A 20,737-nucleotide genomic window follows, 5' to 3' on the forward strand; every position below is an offset into this window, starting at 1 on the left:
ATGGAGTAGATGGATGGATAATTAAATGCAATAAGAGAACAAAGCGAACTGATAAATTCATAAGAAAGTATTGTAATTAGTGTTTTATTGCCTGACACGAATACATTGTCATAGTGCAAAGTGTCATAAATAAACTATAATAATAATAATAATGGAGAATGCCCATTGGTTATCGGTGACGCCAAGGCGCAAGTCGGAAGGGAAGACTTTACCCATCCTATAATCGGTACGCAGAGCCTTCACTCTGTCACTAACGACTACATCATGAGATTAGTCAACGTTGCAGCTGCCAGGGGGATGGCCACTAGTAGTACGTACTATGTACCGTCTACCGTGTTGGAATCTACGGTACTGTAGTAGCTCACAAGAAGCTGGACGAGCGGATAAGTGAGATCAACACTGTGGGAGTCTATCCACTGGCACTGCTCAAAAAGGACGGGTGGTTTGACGAGGGTAACAAACAAGACAAATATTGCTAGAAGCCGAATGTTGGTATCGGGGACCCGGCAGATCAGCGAGCGGTATAGGGTAGCTTGAAAAACAATTCCACCGCAAAGAGAAAATAGAGCATGGTCTATATTGAACCCTGCCGGGTCCAAAATAGGATTGTTTACAAATATTATATGTTGTCTATAGTGGACCTTTCCATTTGATTTTCATGTTTTCGCTGCAGGGGTCTCTAGTTAGCCTAGTGGTTGAAGCTATGGATCGCCAATCCGGAGACGGCGGGTTCGATTCCCGTTCCGAACGGGAAAATTTTCTCGACTCCCTGGGCATAGTGTACCATTGTACTTGCCACACAATGTACAAATTCATGGCTGGCAAAGAAAGCTCTTTCAATTGATAACTGTGGTAATGCTCAAAGAACACTAAGTTGAAGAGAGACAGACCATGTCCCAGTGGGAACGTAGAGCCATAAAGAAGTTTTCATTGCCGATGGTACCTATAGTGAACCCACCAGTCATTGCCGAGTGTTTACATTAATTTCATTGTTATAAAAGCTATGCGTGGTTAGAGTTCAAATATTTTGCCAGGAACTGATGGGTAGCAATATAAAAAAAAATCCCCTCGTGAAAATTGTCTGGAATAAGTTATTTTGATCACCTAAATTTGGTTTTTCCGTGGTGGGTTCACTATAGGCACAGGGTCGGCTTCTTATTTGGATAGATTTGGATCACCTAACCATGTATGTGGTGCAATTGCGAACGATCTGGTTCAAAAACAACTGAAAGTGGAACTCCATAAATTGGTTACCGAAAGACTAAAACGGTTCTTGCAGTTGCCTGTAGGATGCTAAACGCGTTAGAATTGCGTACAGTTTGAGTTTTACCTACGATACGGAACCTCCATCGTCATGTCCTTCAGCACTCGTAAACATTTCAACACTTCCCATCCACTATCCACAACAAACAATCCATGGTGCTGTCATCATCTTATCGAGTTACTTTGAACGGCAAAATGTTAGCTGATTCACATCCTTTCCTTTATTTTGTCCTTTTTACAAGATTTCGTGATTTTGTTGTCACAGCAATCTAACCTAAAACGAGAACACACAAAACTGTTAGAACCTCCCTCTGTGATTACACTGAGCATTTCAACCAACAACTCACCATTCAACCCGGACCGATCGAACCGGACGAAATCAACCTCTCTCCCGTCTTAATCCTAAGCGGAATCCCCTCTCATCCCGGCTCACCAGCCACTTATCTCAATCTTCTGGCTTCGCGTTCGGATTCCAGCAGCGTCAGGATGTCACCTTCGCGCACTGGGCCCTTGACGTTGCGGATGATCTGGCGGTTCTGTTCGCTGATGAACTCCACCTTCACCTGGGTACACTGGCCCTGGGAACCGGTACGGCCGAGGACCTTCACGACGCGAGCCAAAACGACGGATTTATCCATGATTTTTCGGGGATTTTAACGGAGCACACGTGTGGCCACTAGCAACAAAACACGGCAAAAGAGCGAGATTTGACAGCTGGCGGTGAAATTTTGACAGCTTCGGCTGGGAGGAGTTTGACAGTTTGCGGAAAGAGTGAAGTTTGTTGCGAAGGTGCGAGCGGAGGATTTCCGGTTGGTGCCCCCAGTGCTAGAGCGATGGGTACCAGTTTGAATGGCCTGTTTGAATTTACACGCAGAAAAAAAAATTGAAACAGCTCGATGCCTGAGCCATTAAGGCTGTGAACCATTTCGCTTGTTCGTTTAACTTTTAGTTAAAATTTGACTTTTCGATAGTTATTTTGAAAATAACCCTACTCGCGAGCAGAGAAAATAGGTAGAGAAGCGAAGAGTGTGAAGCCAAAAATACCTTATCGAACCGTCAAACTGGTATTGTGGATTTACCGGCTACTTGTATTCTACCGGTCGCTTCGGTATGGCCTCCAAAGTAGCCGTTTTATAAAAATAGTAACTTAAAAATGGTTTTAATAGTTATTTATGTAACGAGTTGCAAAAAGTTGATTTTTTCAGCACGAGTCGTACATTTATCCAACGAGGCTTGCCGAGTTGGATAAATACGAAGAGTGCTGAAAAAATCGAGTTTTGCAACGAGTCCCATACAAAATTTTATGCAATGATTTTTATCATAATGCAACCCATTTGAGTTGCATAATGTTCATAATGCAACTCAAATGAGTTGCATTATGAACATTATACAACTATTTTTCATTTTGCAACTCATTTCAGTTGCATAATGAGCCAGTTCGGGAAAATTGGCCATTATGATACCAAAATGAGTTATATAAAATGTAAATTATGATACTGAATTGCATAAACATTTTTATTGTATGCGCTATTCCTCGTTGCCACTAGCTACTCAGCGACATTCATTTTATGACAATTAAGTTGATTTTTAAATGAAAACGGCTACTTTGTAACGGCTACTTAAGTAACCGGTAGAATACAAGTAGCCGGTAAATCCACAATATTGCTTTTTTCACTGAAAATTTTCCTTGCTTCGCTGAACAACATGACGTTTTCTTCCAGCGAAGGCTTACGCGATACAGAAAATCGCTGAATTTCACACTAACACTGCAGAAAATCTGTCAACAATAACTCAATACACATGCATTTTCAGCGAAAAGATCTATTTGCGTGACAACAATCCACTCACATGACTACCGGGCGGCCGCCGTCAAATATCAGGATTGCCAACTGTCCGGCGACTGCTGTCAGTTTTCTTTGTCGCCGAATCTGGCGCTGGGTCTTCGGCGCGGAAACCCAAAGGTGGGAATAAAATTTTGGGGTTTGCGCGCAATATCCTATCGAGCAAAATCAACAAACCTTGACGATTACCACATAAGTGAAGATAAGTATTGCAATCATTTGAAACATATTTTTACCAAAGTTTTTAAATATCATGGATAACAGTATAAATAACATTGATTCCTTGAATTAATGAAAATTGTTCCATTTTGGAACATCAGTTTGATAATGCCTAGTTAATAAAACAACAGTATAAATAGTTTTCAAATGCGGTATACGAGATAGGCACTACCTTCGATGGGTGGATTAATCTGCTTTTCTGCAGTTGCCAGCATCCGAGCGATGAAATCAAAACAGAAAAAGTGTTGCCGTTCTGGCGGCTATTCACTCTTCGCTTCTCTACCTATTTTCTCTGCTCGCGAGCAGGGTTAGTCTTGATAGTTCGATAGTTATTTTTTGTTCGCAATGATTTGGCTGCGTACTGCATTTTGTTCCAAATAACTACTCCTCTGTCAAATTTCAAATGGGCCACCGTCGTGGTTATTTTTTAACTTTTCGATGGCAAATAACTATCCAAGTGTCAAATTTTAACTAAAAGTTAAACGAACAAGCGAAATGGTTCGCACCCTAAATGGCTTTTTACGAAGTGACAACAATGTTGATGATGATATTGATTTTCACGGGTTATTGAACGCTACCTCCTGCCAAAATTCATTCATAAAATCGGCTCGTAAAATTTACTGTTCTACGTATAACACTAAGCACATATTGTTCCAAGGGGAATGACATATCATTTTCTAACCGGAATACAAGGGGAATGACATATCCTTTTCTAACCGGAATATCCGCATTTATCCGTTTCTAACCGTCGCTAACCGCGTCTAACTTCTGCTCACTTAGCAGCTCGCTTAGCAACGGTTAGCGACGGTTAGAAACGGATAAATGTGGATATTCCGGTTAGAAAAGGATATGCCATTCCCCTTGTATTGTTCGCACAGTTGAAAATCGGAATTTTTGACACGCGAAAATCTATTTTTCTGCTAAACCGTGCGTCGGACGTACGTCGGGCATAGTGCGCTGGATAGAGGACCAGGTCCGGAGAAAAAGCGATTGTCGCGTGTGGGGAAACTTCGGGTTTCAACAAGGGGAATGACATATCCTTTTCTAACCGGAATATCCACATTTATCCGTTTCTAACTGTCGCTAACCGTTGCTAAGCGAGCTGCTAAGTGAGCAGAAGTTAGACGCGGTTAGCGACGGTTAGAAACGGATAAATGCGGATATTCCGGTTAGAAAAGGATATGTCATTCCCCTTGGGTTTCAACCGCGACGTCAATATAGTTTTCACAAGTGCGAAAATGCAAATAAAAGTGCGCGATTGCATCCAATCGACTTGGTGTCTTCCTGTGTCTTCAGAGCATACTTATTCAGCATAGGGTAAAAAATATAATTTGGACATGTATATAATTTGGACATGCACTGCGATGTAGGGGAACCAACATATTTTGGACACAGCAACGAGCCAATATTTTTTGGACACCTACGGCAAAAACAAATGGAAGTGTCCAAAATATATTGGCGTAACGCTGTGTCCAAAATACGTTGATTCCCCTATGTCTTGTTCCGGAGAGCTAATAAAAGTAGATACTTCTGAATATCGATTATTGGATCAAACAGACCCTATTCTGATAACTTACGTTGAAAACAATAAAAAATTTACTTCAAAATTATCGAAAATGTAATTTTTTTCACTAAAACCCCTCAAATGCACAGGTATGCAAGACGACATACACTTCATAGTCACATACAATATTCCCCTCAAAATCGTTAAATTGATAATTGTAAGAAATTTAAAAGCCTTATTGCAATGAAAACTGTTCAATAAAGAAGCATTGGGCAGCCAATCTCTTAACATTCATCTAGAACGCCTAAAATAGGTGGTGTCCAAAAAACATTACAAGTTTTCTACTGTAAATATATTTTGGTCATCTGACGAACTACATGGGGATGCTGCAAGGGGAATGGCATATCCTTTTCTAACCGGAATATCCACATTTATCCGTTTCTAACCGTCGCTAACCGTTGCTAAGCGAGCTGCTAAGTGAGCAGAAGTTAGACGCGGTTAGCGACGGTTAGAAACGGATAAATGCGGATATTCCGGTTAGAAAAGGATATGTCATTCCCCTTGGGATGCTGTGCGATTGCATACTTGGAGACGTATTCTGTGGTTCTGGCGATATTTCCTCGATTTTAATAAAAACTGTAATAGTTATCAAAATAGATGCCTGTTAAGCGAAGAAATTTGATTATTTACAAGAAAATATTTTCAAATTATGCTACTTTCATGATAAAGCAGTATTCATGGCTAAACATGGAGATAATTGCCCTGTCCAAATTATATATAGCTGAGGGTGTCCAAAACATATATTCGGTGTCCAAAATGCAATTCTAACAGGCGATTGGAAATTGTAATTTTCTCAGCTTAAAATGCGTTCGTTGAAAACTCCGATTTTCAACTAAATTGAGAATATTGTCGTCGCGGTTGAAACCCGAAGATTCCCCACACCCGACAATCGAATTTTCTCAAAATCCATACGTGAAACCTAACGTCGGACGTAGCGCGCTGGACAGCGGATCTGGCCCTCTATCCAGCGCACTGTGCCCTAGGGGCAAGACAGATACAACGAGAGTAACTCTGTCATTGAAATGTTGCTCAGAATTCCTCTGGATAGCTCAGGATCACTCTGGTTTTCTCGAAGTATTGCCTGATACCGGTGAAAAATCGAGCAGTCTTGCCTGATTTCCCGCTTCGTAGAGACGTTTCTGAATGGATTCGAACAAAAAGAGTTACTCAGGATTGCTCGGAGTTGCTCCGGATTTCACAGTGTCTTGCCCCTAGACTGTGCCCGATGTACGTCCGACACACGGTTTAGGAGAAATATCGATTTTCGCGTGTCAAAAATTCCGATTTTCAGCTGCACGAACAAAATTTCTTATGATACGCTTGGTAAAAAATCTCAAAAAGGGATCCCAAGTACTCTTTGAAAGATATCTCAGTAATCAAATGTCCAATCAAGGGGAATGACATATCCTTTTCTAACCGGAATATCCGCATCTATCCGTTTCTAACCGTCGCTAACCGTTGCTAAGCGAGCTGCTAAGTGAGCAGAAGTTAGACGCGGTTAGCGACGGTTAGAAACGGATAGATGCAGATATTCCGGTTAGAAAAGGATATGTCATTCCCCTTGTGTCCAATCCTAATAAAATTGTATAGGCACAGACAAACAGACGTCTCACTCTACTCACTTCCCATCGTAACCCTTTTTAACGGTTAGTTCAAATATTTTGTAGTTCGCAAATCGCTCGGTCACGGCGCTCGCATCGTTTTTGCTCCTGTTTGACGTTTGCTCACTACCGCCACCTACTGAGTGGTTTGCGTAACACAGCCTGGTTAACATTGGGCGATTATGTTTTCGCGACGATGATTTTTATCGTTATTTATTCCAAGTGGTCTTATTACATTTTATAACGTCTATTAATTAGTAAATACGACGTTATAAAATGTAATCACAGACAAACAGACGTCTCACTCTACTCACTTCCCATCGTTTCTCTTTTTAACGGATTATTCAAATATTCCGTAGTTCGCAAATCGCTCGCTCATGGCGCTCACATCGTTTTTGCTCCTGTTTGACGTTTGCTCACTACCGCCATCTACTCAGTGGATTTGCGTACCACAGCAAAATTAGCATTGGGCGATTATGTTTGCGTAACGCGTAACGATGATTTTTATCGCATTTTGTTCCAAGTGATACGTCTGTTTGTCTGTGATGTAATATTTTCTCACGGTGAATTAAGTTATACCTGGTTGAAATTTTTACCCATATAGAGGAGAGTAAGTCAAATTTACAATACCACAAAAATACTAAATGTGTTCTTTCTTTAATCTTAATAGGCTTTAATATATCTGATTAGAAATAACTTGAGAACAGAAGTGGAATATTTATTGACATTTATGTAAAAAAAAATGTTTTTTTTTTTAGAAAAATCGAAAGAGTGTCAATCCATGATAACTTTTTTCAACGTTTAAAAAGTACCTATGTTTTAATAGTTTGTGAAGCATATACATATTGTTAGTGTACGTTCAAAATTTCATCCTATTCGGTTCACTGGTTTCCGAGATATGACAGCTCAAAAATGAGTTTTCTTAAAAATAGTGTTTTACCTACCCGAACTTTGCGAAACATTAGTCAATAGAGTCTAAATTTGTATTTACCAATGATGAACATATAATAGGTTGACAGTCAAAATTTGAGATTTTTTGATACACTCTATGAAAAGTTATAGCACAGACAAACAGACGTATCACTTGGAACAAAATGCGATAAAAATCATCGTTACGCAAACATAATCGCCCAATGCTAATTTTGCTGTGGTACGCAAATCCACTGAGTAGATGGCGGTAGTGAGCAAACGTCAAACAGGAGCAAAAACGATGTGAGCGCCATGAGCGAGCGATTTGCGAACTACGGAATATTTGAATAATCCGTTAAAAAGGGAAACGATGGGAAGTGAGTAGAGTGAGACCTAGGGGCAAGACACTGTGAAATCCGGAGCAACTCCGAGCAATCCTGAGTAACTCTTTTTGTTCGAATCCATTCAGAAACGTCTCTACGAAGCGGGAAATCAGGCAAGACTGCTCGATTTTTCACCGGTATCAGGCAATACTTCGAGAAAACCAGAGTGATCCTGAGCTATCCAGAGGAATTCTGAGCAACATTTCAATGACAGAGTTACTCTCGTTGTATCTGTCTTGCCCCTAGTCTAAAACATAATTTACATATGTTATAAACATTTTTAGAGCCTTGTAACGGCATCTCCCACTCATTGCTATGAGTTCTGGTATTCTCAGGCTAGAGAACGTCATCCTCCTTCCTACGGCGGTTGTCTCCAACTTAGACTGAAGATGATTCCAAAGAGCATTAGTTTTTGGGCAGATGGACAATTTGTGCTCTAGATTCTCCTCCGTGTTGGGATTTCATTCGCAAAATCATGAAACATTTCAAATAAGCAGTAAATCATGGCTTACTCAGCAATATAATCTGTTTAGTGAGTACCCCTATTATTATTGTATAAATATATTTTTAACAGTACATCAACATATGTTTACTTGCTATTCATGATGATTTATCTTTTTTGGGTTGTTTCTGAATGTTTTATTAACACATTTTTGACGCTAAAAAAATACATGAAATTACAAGGGCATTGCATACTTTTAGGCGTTTATTGGTGTATGGAGATTTCCGTCCCAATTTACAAAATTGAATCCAGTTTGTAAAAACACACTTCGTCAAAAGATTCAAGGCCAGATTTGGAATCTTCTATGATGGATCTATCGAGAATAAGAGGCCAATCATTGAAAAAATAGTTGAAACAAAGTGGTACAGCATATTGTTTGAAGGGGTTGACAAATGACAAAAATATCAACAATTTTTATTTTTTGCCCAAAAAGTTTAATGGAAATACGTTTAAAATGGACTTTCATCATTGGCGAAACTGGAGATTTTTACCAGGGGGTGCACTACGAACAAAATATATTCATTAGTTCATCTATTCATCATGCATTGCTTCATATCTCACAGCAATGCATTTAAATTCTAGGGGGTGCTTGGCACCCCCGGCACCCCCGGTAGTTTCGCCTATGACTTTCATGTGTATAGTTTTGATCTACGTTTACTTTTTTCTTAACCGTTTGAAGGAATCATAGTTATTATACAAACTATACCATGCCTGTCGCACTATCAAAGTTACCCGCATTATAAAAGATACCCCATTTTATTTACGATACTCTTCGAAAGATATCTCGGTAACCAAATGTCCAATCGTAATAAAATTCAATAGGGTTCTACTAGGATGCTGTAGCTTTCATTTGCAACTAAGAGAATCCAAATCGAATATCAGACGGCTGAGAAACGTGCGTGATTTTTTATGTAACATACGCACACACACACACACATACAGACATTAAGTCATATGAATAAAGTTGAGTAAATGCTCTTTACTAAATCTATGTGAAGCGGTGGAGTAAATCTCTGTGAATCTTCACATTTATACCCTTCTTATGGATGTAAGAAAGGTTAAAAACATATTGCAAAATAAAATAAAAAATCTTAATTTTATTGTCATCCAACCTTGTGATCGTGGCCACGGACCAAGATAGAATGGAAATATTTCTAACTAAAACGTATATTATAACGACACATGACAAAAAATAATTTAACATTAAATTCATATGGCAATTCTTTTCAAATTTTCCTTTTCGGAAGCGTCACCACACAATCGTCGTCATCACTGTCTACGTAGTTTATTCGTTTGCTACCGTTCAGCGCGCTTGAACTGGCCAGTGATGCACTACTACTGATGGCTGTCTTGAAGCGGAAAATGTTCTTGGCCGGCGGGTTGGGATCCATCTTTGGTTGTTTCGGAGGAGATGGACCAGCAGTTTGTGCCTTTTGGCCATCATCTCCATCGTCATCGTCAACGTCGTAGACAATTCCCTTCGATTTGGGTTTAAAAGCTGGCTTTGTGCTGGGGATTTCTTCGACAGATTGATCGCTCCCGCTTAGCACGGCTTCTTCTAACGCGCTTATTTCGCCCATGTTAAAGCATTCATCATCGTTGGCTTCGTCGTCGATTATGACGATGCTGTTTGCTGGCTTGTTGTGATCGGTTGCTTTAGTTTTGGATTCTTCGCAAATTCGATCAATTTCTGCAAAACTGCTCTCTGCAGCTATGAAGTCATCGTCGTCCTCATCACCCCAGAGATCGTTCTCTTGGATTTCCGGTGTTGGTGGAATATCCGGTTTAGATGGTGCCGGAGCTTTGTCATTGGCATTGTTATCTACCAAGGGAATGTTCAGTGCCTCGAGATGTGAGCGTACCTGCACGAGACTCATCACAATTTTGATCTGATCGAAAGTCACATGCGGTAGGCAGCGGTTTTTAATCTCCGTTAGTTTGCAGTTCTCCAATGACTGCGGTAGATTGGACTTGATATGGTCGTACAGCCGCTGGTCTATGCCAAGTCGAGACAAATCTTTCCATCCGAAGGAGAATCCGTGCTTGATCGCTTCCGATAGGTGACTGGTAATAGTTACCTCGGATAAGTTTCGAAACTTTGCAATATCGGGTACTGAACGGCCTTCCAGCCATAGATTCCAGGAAGTTTGATGAGTCGAAGAAAACTTGGTTTTGGTAAGTGGGTGTTTCTGGAGTACCTGAAGAGGAGTACTCTTCACTTGATTTGCTTCAGGAAGATAGTGCAATTTTTGCTGAATACAGTTAAGAAACTCCTTTCCAAACTTCTGAATCTTTATATCGGAGAATCCATCGAGCTTGGCACGTTTCATCTCGTCTATGTTCAGCGGTCTGATGGTCGCCATCTGGTGCAGGGCCTGATTGGACGCGATCATGTACGGCATACACTCGTATGTGGTCGCCAGTTCCGAACGCTTTTTGAGAAGAGTTTTTACAAGCTCTTGCACGAGGTCCTGCTTTTGGGCAATGGGCTCCAATAGACGAGAGCTGCCCGCCGGTTTTGATTGTGCCGGTAAAGATATTTTACTCTGCGTTTGGAAGTCCGTTTCGGTGTCGAACAGTGGCTGGGATCGAACCTAAAATGAAAGAAAAAAGTCAACCTAGTGATGATCACGGTGTGTTGAAACACGATTAGGGTAGGACGGGGCAAGATGGGCACCCCTCCGTTTTACTACTTTTATGATGAATTTTGCCCAAACAACTTTATAATTCGTTAGAGTAATGTTCATCCTGTTTGTAAACCTGGTAAAAGATACTTCATAATGAACGATTGAAAAAATATCGTCAAATTAGTCAATAGCATCGATTTTTAGCATTTTCTTATAAGAAATCAGCAGAAAAAATAAGGTTTTTATGTCAGAATCAAATTTTTACCATAATTCTGGTTATCAGCCAACATTACTAGCTTACTGCAAAGCATTTTAATTTACATTAGAAAATATTTTCTAAAAACAAACATTAAAATTTATTCAATTTCAGTTATTTACCTATAGTGGGGCAAGATTACCCATTACTCTCCATCAAGGGAATATAGAAAATATTTAGAAATTATTATAATCCACTCAATAGTGCCGAACATAGGTTTCCGTAACCTCTGCAACTATTTGGTTGCGCAAATTCCTAAAAGAAGCAACTTAATTTATTGTTTTTCGGGTCATTTTGTATAAAATATTATGAAACCGCATTTTTTTTAATAATCAAAAAAAAAAAGATAATTTTAGAACGTGATACCATAGCTATAAACAAGGTTCACTATATCAATCACTGTATGGCCAATTTATTGTTAAAATATTGGTATTTTAATGAAGTGCTCTTCTTGCCCCGTAGCATGTTCGAACTGACCATAAAACATCTTTTTTGTTTAGTCAAATAAATCATACTTATTGTGAATTTTGAACCCTCTCATGTTTATGGGTGATAGAAAACATGATATAGAAAGGAACTACTGAGAGGTACTTTGAAAATTTGTGTTAACTTTCAATAAACTCAACGTGATCCTTAGGGTGCTCATCTTGCCCCGCCCTACCCTATTAACAAATCATCAAACATTGATGTGGATTCTTTAATTTGCTTTATGAATCATACATGCAGCTGAAAACCCGGATTTGTTTACATTTGCGAGTTACGTCGGTTTGAAAAGTTATGCTTGATTTTACCACTTTTCTCAAAGCAAGTTTACCGGGGGCTACTATCTGGGCGAGTAAAATGATTGCCCACAGAGTTGTCATTTTAGTTTAGTTAGGGTAAAAGCTCCCTTAGTGGAGGTAGTACCAATAGTAATGGTAGGGCCAATTTAGCACTATTTCGAACAAAAAGCTTGCAAATGATATTTTTAATAGATGCATCATAACTAATTATTATTATGTTTTCAGTTGAAAACCGAATTAGCGACATTTTTTCTTCGACTTCCGCTGCGTTTGCCTTGCGTTAAACACAATGTCGGAAGTGGCGCTCTGTATTGTACACCTGGAACTCTATACAGCGCGCTACTTCCGACATTGTGTTTAACGCAAGGCAAAAGCAGCGGAAGTCGAAGAAAAAATGTCGCTAATTCGGTTTTGAACTGAAAACATAATAACATTAATTCAGTTTTGTGTTCAGGATTTGCCGAAAAACCTATTTTAAACAATTATTTTCCTTAAATTTTTTGCTCCTTTGCACCCATAGTGGTGATAGTGTTCCTATAGTGGTGGGTCCCATAAGAATTCAATGGGATGCGCCACTATAGGAACCAATGTTAAATTTTACCTCCATAATAGGAACCGTGTACCTATAGTTGGTGCAAGTGATTTATTAGCAAAAACTTAAATAAACAATGGTTTTTACATTTTTCCTTGCAAATTCAAGTGAAAAACTACCGATTAACGTTTTCGGAATTTTTATTTTGGGGTATTATAAATTTTATTCAATTATTTTACTACAAGGAGCTACTAATAGCACCACTATTGGTACATTTACCCTACTCATTTCCACACCGGTCGCTACTATATTTAGTTACCGGATTGCGTACCGGTCATTGCCAAATACTGTTGCGGTATAAACAAAATATTTTGGAAACATATTATGGAAGAATTTCTTCTGGGATTCCACAGGAATTCCCTCTGAAATTCTAGCATGAATTTTTAGTGAGTAACCTCAAGCAATACGTATTCCCCAGGAATCCCTTCCTGGATTTTACCTAAAATTTCTACTGGGATTTATTTTCGGGATTCCTCCGGAAATTCCTCCGGGGATTCCTCCAAGAGTTCTTCCGGAGATTCATTCAGAAATTCCTCCGGGGATTCCTCACGAAATTCTTCCGGAATTCTCAGATGATTCCTCAAGGAATTCCTCCGGGGATCATTCCAGGAATTCCGTCGGGGATTCCCCCAAGAATTCTTCCCGCAGTTCCTCCGAGAATTCCTCCGAAAATTCCACTGAGGATTCCTCCGAGAATTTCTCCGGGAATTCCTCCAGAAATTCCTCCGGGAATTCCTCCAGGAATTTCTCCGGGGATTCCTTCAGGAATTCCTCCAGGGATTCCTTCAGGAATTCCTCCGGGAATTCCTCCAGAAATTCCTCCGGGAATTCCTCCAGAAATTCCTCCGGGAATTCCTCCAGGAATTTCTCCGGGGATTCCTTCAGGAATTCCTCCAGGGATTCCTTCAGGAATTCCTCCGGGGATTCCTTCAGGAATTCCTCCGGGGATTCCTTCAGGAAGTCCTCCGGGGATTCCTTCAGGAAGTCCTCCGGGGATTCCTTCAGGAATTCCTCCAGGGATTCCTTCAGGAATTCCTCCGGGGATTCCTCCAGGAATTCCTCCGGAAATTCCTTCAGGAATTCCTCTGGGAATTCCTTCAGGAGTTCTTCCGGGGATTCCTTCAGGAATTCCTCCGGGGATTCCTCCAGCAATTCCTTCGGAAATTCCTTCAGGAATTCCTTCGGAAATTCCTTCAGGAATTCCTTCGGAAATTCCTTCAGGAATTCCTTCAGGAATTCTTCCGGGAATTTCTTCAGGAATTCTTCCGGGAATTCCTCAAGGAATACCTCCGGGAATTCCTCCGAGTAATTCCTCAAGGAATACCTCCGGGAATTCCTCCGGGAATTCCTCCGAGGATTCCTCCAGGATTTTCTTCGAGGATACCTGCGGGAATTCCTCCGAGGAATTTCACCGAGGATTCCTCCAAGAATTCCTCCAGGAATTCCGCTTAGGATTCCTCCGGGAATTTTTCCAATAATTTCTCCAGGAATTCCATTAGGATTTCTCCAGAAATCCCTCCGGGGGTTCATTCAGAAATTTATTCGGATGTTCCTTCAAGAAATTCCTCCGTGGATTTTTTCCAGGAATTCCTCCGGGGATTCCTTCCGGCTATTTTCTAAGGATTGCTCCAGGCATTTCTCCAGGGAATCCTTAGGGAAATTCCTCCGAGCATTCCACGGGAATTCACCTGAGGAATTTCCGGATGAATTTCTAGGGGATTCTTTGAAGGAATTCTAGGAGGAATCTCCACAGAAATTTTATATGAAATTTCCGGAGGAACTTCCGGATAAATCCCCGGATAAATTCTTGAGCAATCCTGGAGGATTTCCTGCAATAATCCCCGTAGGAATAACCGGAAGAATTTCTGGAGAAATTTTCGGAGGATTTCCTTTACGAACTTTTGCAGGAATGCCAGAAGAAATTAAAGGAAGAATCGTAAAAGAACTCTAGAAATATTACAAAAGGAATTTCTGAAGAAATTCCCGGAGGAGTTCTTTAAGGAATCACAGGAGCAATTACTACAGGAATCTCTGAAAGAATTCCTGGAGGAATCCCAAGAGAAATACCCTGACCGATTTCTATGTTAATCTCCGGAGGGATGCCTGAAGAAATTCCCGAAGAAATTCCTGGAGGAACTCTTTGAGGAGTTTATTGAGGAATCCAAGAAGAAAATGCTGTAGGGTTCCCCGGAGGAATTCCCGTAGGTATTTTTGGAGGAACCAGTGATCTACACAGCTCCCGAACTATTATTCACCGAAATCTCCTCGACGTGCAGAGCGAGATTTTCCGTTTCTCGCTCACGCCCCGGGAGACATCCCACAGCAGTGACACTCATTTCTTCCGGCTTGTCCTCCGGTGACTCTTTCGGTGGTCGAACTCTGCCCGCTTTGGTGGAGAGTCTTCCACTCCTCCTCCTCTATCGTGGTGTCTGTTAAGAATGAACGAATGTAGGCTTTAATATCTACGAGCGTAATCGATTGATTGTTGTTAACTTACTGATACGGTTCAACATCCTACAGGTATATGGAGCCTTGTTCGGTAAACAAATAATTTTCAAACATGACCAAACATCCCAGGGGCCCATTAAGCATTGTACTGAAGAGAATTCATTTTCAAAGATATGCTAGGTCTTCCATGAACTTCCGCGAGTCAAGTCCTTAAGATCTATAAGCGTAATCAACGGTTTGTCTTACAGGTCCAGGGAGCATAGTTCTGTAGCGAAATAATTTTAAAAGGTGATAGAGGTCCTCCATGAACATCCACGAGTAAAGGCCTTAAGATCTACAAGCGTAATCAATGGATTGTTGCTACATTTCTAGTACGTTGTAACATCCTACAGGTCCATGAATAATTTTTTTTTTGGTAATGAAATTATTTCCATAGATGTTCTAGGTCCTCGAAGAAGATCTACAAGCGTTACCAATGGTTTGTTGCCGCATTACTGATACAGTGTAGCGTCCTACAGGTTCAGAGAGCATAGTTCTGTAGAGAAATAATTTCCAAATGTGATCTTGGACCTCTAAGAATTTCCACAAGTGAAGGCATTAAGATTTACAATGGTAACTAACAGATTGTTGTTACATTTCTAAAACGCCGTAACATCCTACACGTCCATGAACCATTTTTCTGTAAGGAACTAATTTCCACAGATGTTCCAGGTCCTCCAAGAACTTCCATGAGTAAAGACCTGATGATCTACAAGCGTTATCAATGGTTTGTTTCCACATTACTGATACAGTGTAGTGTCCTATACTGCCCCCACTCGCATAACAGTCCCATCTTTGCTGGGTTTCCTATTCATATGGGACTGTTATGCGAGTGGGGGCAGTATAGGCCCAGAGAATATAGTTCTGAGGAGAAATAATTTCCAAAGATGATCTAGGACCTGCAAGAACTTCCACAAGTAAAAGCTTAAAGATCTACAAGCGTAATCAATAGATTGTTGTTACATTTCTAATACGCCGTAAAATCCTACAGGTCGAGGGAGCATAGTTCTTTTGAGAAATAATTGCCAAAGATCTTCTAGGTCTCCAAGATCTTCCATGAGTAAAAGCCTTAAGATCTACAAGCGTAATCAATGGATTGTTCTTACAGTACAGCACAGTATAGCAAGATCATACAGGGCCATGGAGTATTGAGCTTAAGAGACCAAATCTCCAATGATATTCCAAGTTCTCCAATAACTTCCGCCAGTAGAGGCCTTAAGATCTACAAGGACAATCTATGGATTTTCATTATATTACTGATGCTGTGCAACATCCTACAGGTCCATGGAGAATTGATGTGTAATGGACTAATTTCCAAAGATGTTCTAGGTTTCCCAAGAACTTACGTGAATAAAGCCCTTAGGATCTACAAGCATAATCAATGAATTGTTGTTCAGGTTTTCCGGTTTTCAACTGCGACTGCGATAGCTATGAACTTTGGTCAACTTCGGACTCACTATTGAGTTCTCACATTGGTAAAGAATCCAAAAGAGACGATGATTGGGTAATTTCAGTTTGGGCTTGGTCGCAACGAAAACTAAACGTTGCTGACTTATAAGTTAGTTTTGCCGATTATACTCAATAAGTACCTCATTTATACTCAAAAAGTGAGATGCTTTGGAAACAAAACTCGAATATCATTCGTCCGAATTCCAAATAACCTGAATGACAAACACATTCGAATTTATTTCGCCCAAAAATCACTCACCCGAAAATAACGTTTCCCGCATAAAGATCTCTAAATGCATTGTTGCAATACTACATCTACAGAACTATGCTTTAAGGACCTGTAGGATGTTGCACCGTATCAGTAATGTAACTACAGTCCATCGATTACGCTTGTAGATCTTAAGGCCTTTACTCGCGGAAGATCTTGGATGCCCTAGAATATCCTTGAAAAAAACTTCTCTTCAGAACTATGCTCCATAGACCTGTAGGATGTTACACCGTATCAGTAATGTAACAAAAATCTATTTATTACGCTTGTAGATCTTAAATTCTTTATTCGTGGATATTCTTGGATGACCTAGAGAATAGTTGAAAAGTAGTTTCAACAGAACCATGCTTTATGGATCTGTAGAATGTTACACCATATCAGTAAGCAAGAACAATTGATTACGCTCGTAGATTTTCAGGCCTGTACTCGCGGAAGTTCTTGAAAGTCTTAGAATATCTTTGAAAACTACGTATCTACAGAACTATGCTATAAAGACGTGTAGAATGCTGCCACGTATCAGTGATGTAACTACAATCCATCGATTACGCATGTTGATCTTAAGGCGAAACTGGAAGCATTTTCTCATTTTTTTGGTTTTTGATTTTTTATTAAATAACGACGCAATATTTTTAAAATCGGTTTTCGTGCACATGTAGGGTATGGATCAGGGTATCTTCTGAATTTTTCACGCGGTAGAAAATGTTTTTCGTTTTTGCAGAAACCATTTTTTAGTGAAATTTTGTTCAAAAATGGTTTCTGCAAAAACGAAAAACATTTTCTACCGCGTAAAAAAATCAGAAGTTACCCTGATCCATACTCTACATGTGCACGAAAACCGATTTTGAAAATATTGCTTCGTTATTTAATAAAAAATCAAAAACCAAAAAGTGAGGATTTGCTTCCAGTTTCGCCTTAAGGCGCTTTCTTGCGAAAGTCCTTGGATAACCTAGAACATCTTTGAATTCGTTCTTAACACAACCATATTCCAGGAATCACCTTTAGGAAAACCCCACTTTAACCCCTCCTAGCCCCCCATGTATTAAACACCTCCCCTCCCCCCTTTCCCCTCCACCAAACAGACCCATGCCCACCTCCACGCATCCCTTTCCTATAGACCTCTTACATCATCATCCGCCCCCACATCATATCACTTTTCAACCCCCTTGCAACCCTTTCCCATAAATCCCCTTTCAACCTTTTAGTAAGCATTCCCTTCTGAATACTTAGCGCGAGAAAGTTAAAAAAGCCCGTGTTAATTCGAGAAACCGTGTAATAAAGACCTTAGTGTAAAGGAAACAGAGACGTAGTCCTACGTCAAAAGCAAATGATTCAGTATTACTCACCAAGCGTATCGACTTGAACATCTCCGTCGTAGGCTTCATCAGCAGCTTCCGGTTGGGTGTCTCGAGCCATTTCTTGCCCAATGGCGTGACACTAGTCTTGTACATGACCGCAAACTTGTTGAATGCATTTGGCAGCTTCGTCTTCACTAGGAATCCTTCTCTTTCCAGGAGCATTGCCAAAGCTTTCCACCATTCGTCGTCCTTGGCCTTTCCGACGCCGTGAAGCGGATTCTTCTGATGATACTCAGGAAGTTTCTTGCTTTTCGAGCCCCTCAGCATTGCAATCGGAAGTGCTATCCCAGTTCCGCCGCCGAAGGCTGCCACCGCTTTAAGTAGATTTTGCGTGTCTTTAGTGAAATCGTAATTTCCATCCGTATCGATTCCTTCGTAGCGGTCGCTATCCTTAACTCCTCCCACAATGCGATCGCAGTTGTCGCAACAATTTATTCGAGGCTGAACCTTTACATTGTCTCCTTCGAAGTACTGCAGGATGAACTTCCGTCGACAATCCCGAGTATCCAGATACTCGTGCATTTTCTTCGACAGTGCTTCGAGGTTCTTTTGAACTCCGCCATGGCTGTGCTCTCGGAGAATTTCATGGGTCTTGAAATCCGCTCTGCTCCAGAACATAACACACTTGGACGGTTGTCCATCCCGGCCAGCTCGACCGGCTTCCTGATAGTAACTTTCCAAGTCTTTTGAAGCACCGTAGTGCACCACCAGACGGACATCCGGCTTATCAATTCCCATCCCGAACGCTATCGTAGCAACGATTATCTGAACCCGATCCCGGACAAATTTCTCGTGAATTTCTCTTCGCTGCTTAAGACCCAGTCCTGCATGATACGGTTCGCACTGAATCTTCATGTTCCTGAGCAACTCCACAATCTCTTCCGTCTGCTTTCGGGTCAGACAGTAGATAATGATGCTGCCCTCGTGTCGGTTACGGCTCAGCAGTGCTTTGACGTCTTCCCATACTCCGAGCGTACCCTTCATCCGCACGTGAAACTGCAAATTCGGCCGATCGAATCCAGTACACAAAACCTGGGGATTCCGCAGACCTAAGCTAGACACTATGTCTTCTCGGACGTTCGGGGTGGCCGTGGCTGTGACCGCCAGAATAGGTACCTTGGGACACCACCTGGGAATTTTTATAATAAATTTAAATTTCCCTCATAATTTCAATTCATTACCCTCTTACCTTCGAATGACTCCCAGATTCCGGTAGGCCGGTCGGAAATCGTGCCCCCATTTGCTCAAACAATGGGCCTCGTCGATAGCGATCAGAACCAATTGGTTGGCCACCTGCTCCAGCAGGTACTTCCCGCTGTCGCCCGTCACGTACTCCGGCGTCAGGTACACCACCCGAAACTTCCCCGCTTTGATGTCCGGAACCGGATTGGCCAGCTGCGCCGAGCCCAGCAGGCAGGCTGGAATGTTACTTAAATTCAACGACAGCACCTGGTCCTCCATCAGACTGATCAACGGAGAAATGACCAGCGTCAATCGCTGCAGGAACACCGACGGGTACTGGTAGGTTAGAGATTTTCCATATCCGGTGGCCATGATGACACAGTTGTCGCGACGGTCCTCTATGATCGACCGGATGATGGTCCACTGCATCGGTCGAAAATGCGAATGGCCAAAATGTGACTCTAGCGCCGCCAAGTGGGCCGGCTGCGGTTGATGTTTTTCCTCCATTCTGGTTCGCTCTTGTATCTGAAAATAATAATCGATCCAGCAGTCCTGTTTTTGGCACATTTATACTAAACTTACATAGCCCAAAAAAGCAGTCGATTGATTAATTAATTATTCACATTTAATTATTACATTTACAATAATTAGATAAGGTTTTCGTCAATGATACAATAAATTAAAGCACTGGGAAGGAGAAACAAGAAAATTCGCGCCGCGGCTTGCTTTTGTTTTGTTTTGAAACATATGCAGTGATGCCAGTTTGATCGATAGTTTAAAATCAAAAGGCCTCTATGAACACTCTGAAAAATAACTAATCAGCAAGATCCTACAGCAAGCCCCAGAGTTTAGGGCGAAAGTATTGCGCATTTCCCATCCCACTGGACCCCTTTCGTACACCGAAGATATTTTCCGTATAACTATTATGTGTGAAACTACATAATTTTTTGCAATTTGACATCACCTTTAAAAAGTATGTTTGCAAACATAAAATCTATATTATGCGTTTAGCACTAAATTGATTTCCGAAAAAATTTCATTGACTTCCGCTGCCTTTCCTATGCGTTAAACATTACGTCGGAAGTAGTGCGCTGTATAGCAAACTTGATAGCAAACCAGATTTACTGTACAGCGCACTACTTCCGACGTTATGTTTAACGCATAGGAAAGGCAGCGGAAGTCAATGAAGTATTTTCGGAATTCAATTTAGTGCTAAACGCACAATAAAACTGCCCGCATATGAAAATTATGGCTATCAATAAATGAAATTTATTAAGGTGATGAATAAAAATTATGTGTGGGATTTTTTAAAATTATGTATTATGTTTCCAGTTCAAAACCGAATTAGCGACATTTTTTCTTTGACTTCCGCTGCTTTTGCCTTGCGTTAAACACAATGTCGGAAGTGGGGCGCTGTAGAGAGCACCAGGTGTATTGTCGGGCCGCCACCAAACCGG

General features: G+C 40.9%; 2 protein-coding genes across 2 annotated transcripts; both read right to left on the reverse strand.

Moving 5' to 3' along the window:
- Positions 1-1,461: 1,461 nt before the first annotated feature.
- On the reverse strand, positions 1,462-1,969 carry LOC109621632 (small ribosomal subunit protein eS28). The gene is made up of 2 exons (XM_062846271.1): positions 1,611-1,969; positions 1,462-1,537 (listed from the first exon to the last, which is right to left on the reverse strand). The coding sequence occupies exon 1, from the start codon at positions 1,899-1,901 to the stop codon at positions 1,704-1,706; it is 198 nt and encodes a 65-aa protein (XP_062702255.1). The 5' UTR covers positions 1,902-1,969; the 3' UTR covers positions 1,462-1,537; positions 1,611-1,703.
- A 7,462-nt stretch (positions 1,970-9,431) lies between these two features.
- LOC109400065 (bifunctional 3'-5' exonuclease/ATP-dependent helicase WRN) lies at positions 9,432-20,012 on the reverse strand. The gene is made up of 4 exons (XM_019672533.4): positions 19,863-20,012; positions 19,288-19,805; positions 18,087-19,227; positions 9,432-10,876 (listed from the first exon to the last, which is right to left on the reverse strand). The coding sequence occupies exons 2-4, from the start codon at positions 19,785-19,787 to the stop codon at positions 9,509-9,511; spliced, it is 3,009 nt and encodes a 1,002-aa protein (XP_019528078.3). The 5' UTR covers positions 19,788-19,805; positions 19,863-20,012; the 3' UTR covers positions 9,432-9,508.
- Positions 20,013-20,737: the final 725 nt, after the last annotated feature.

This window comes from Aedes albopictus, chromosome 1, assembly GCF_035046485.1.
Source record: "Aedes albopictus strain Foshan chromosome 1, AalbF5, whole genome shotgun sequence".
In the NCBI taxonomy this organism is placed as follows: Eukaryota; Metazoa; Arthropoda; class Insecta; order Diptera; family Culicidae; genus Aedes; species Aedes albopictus.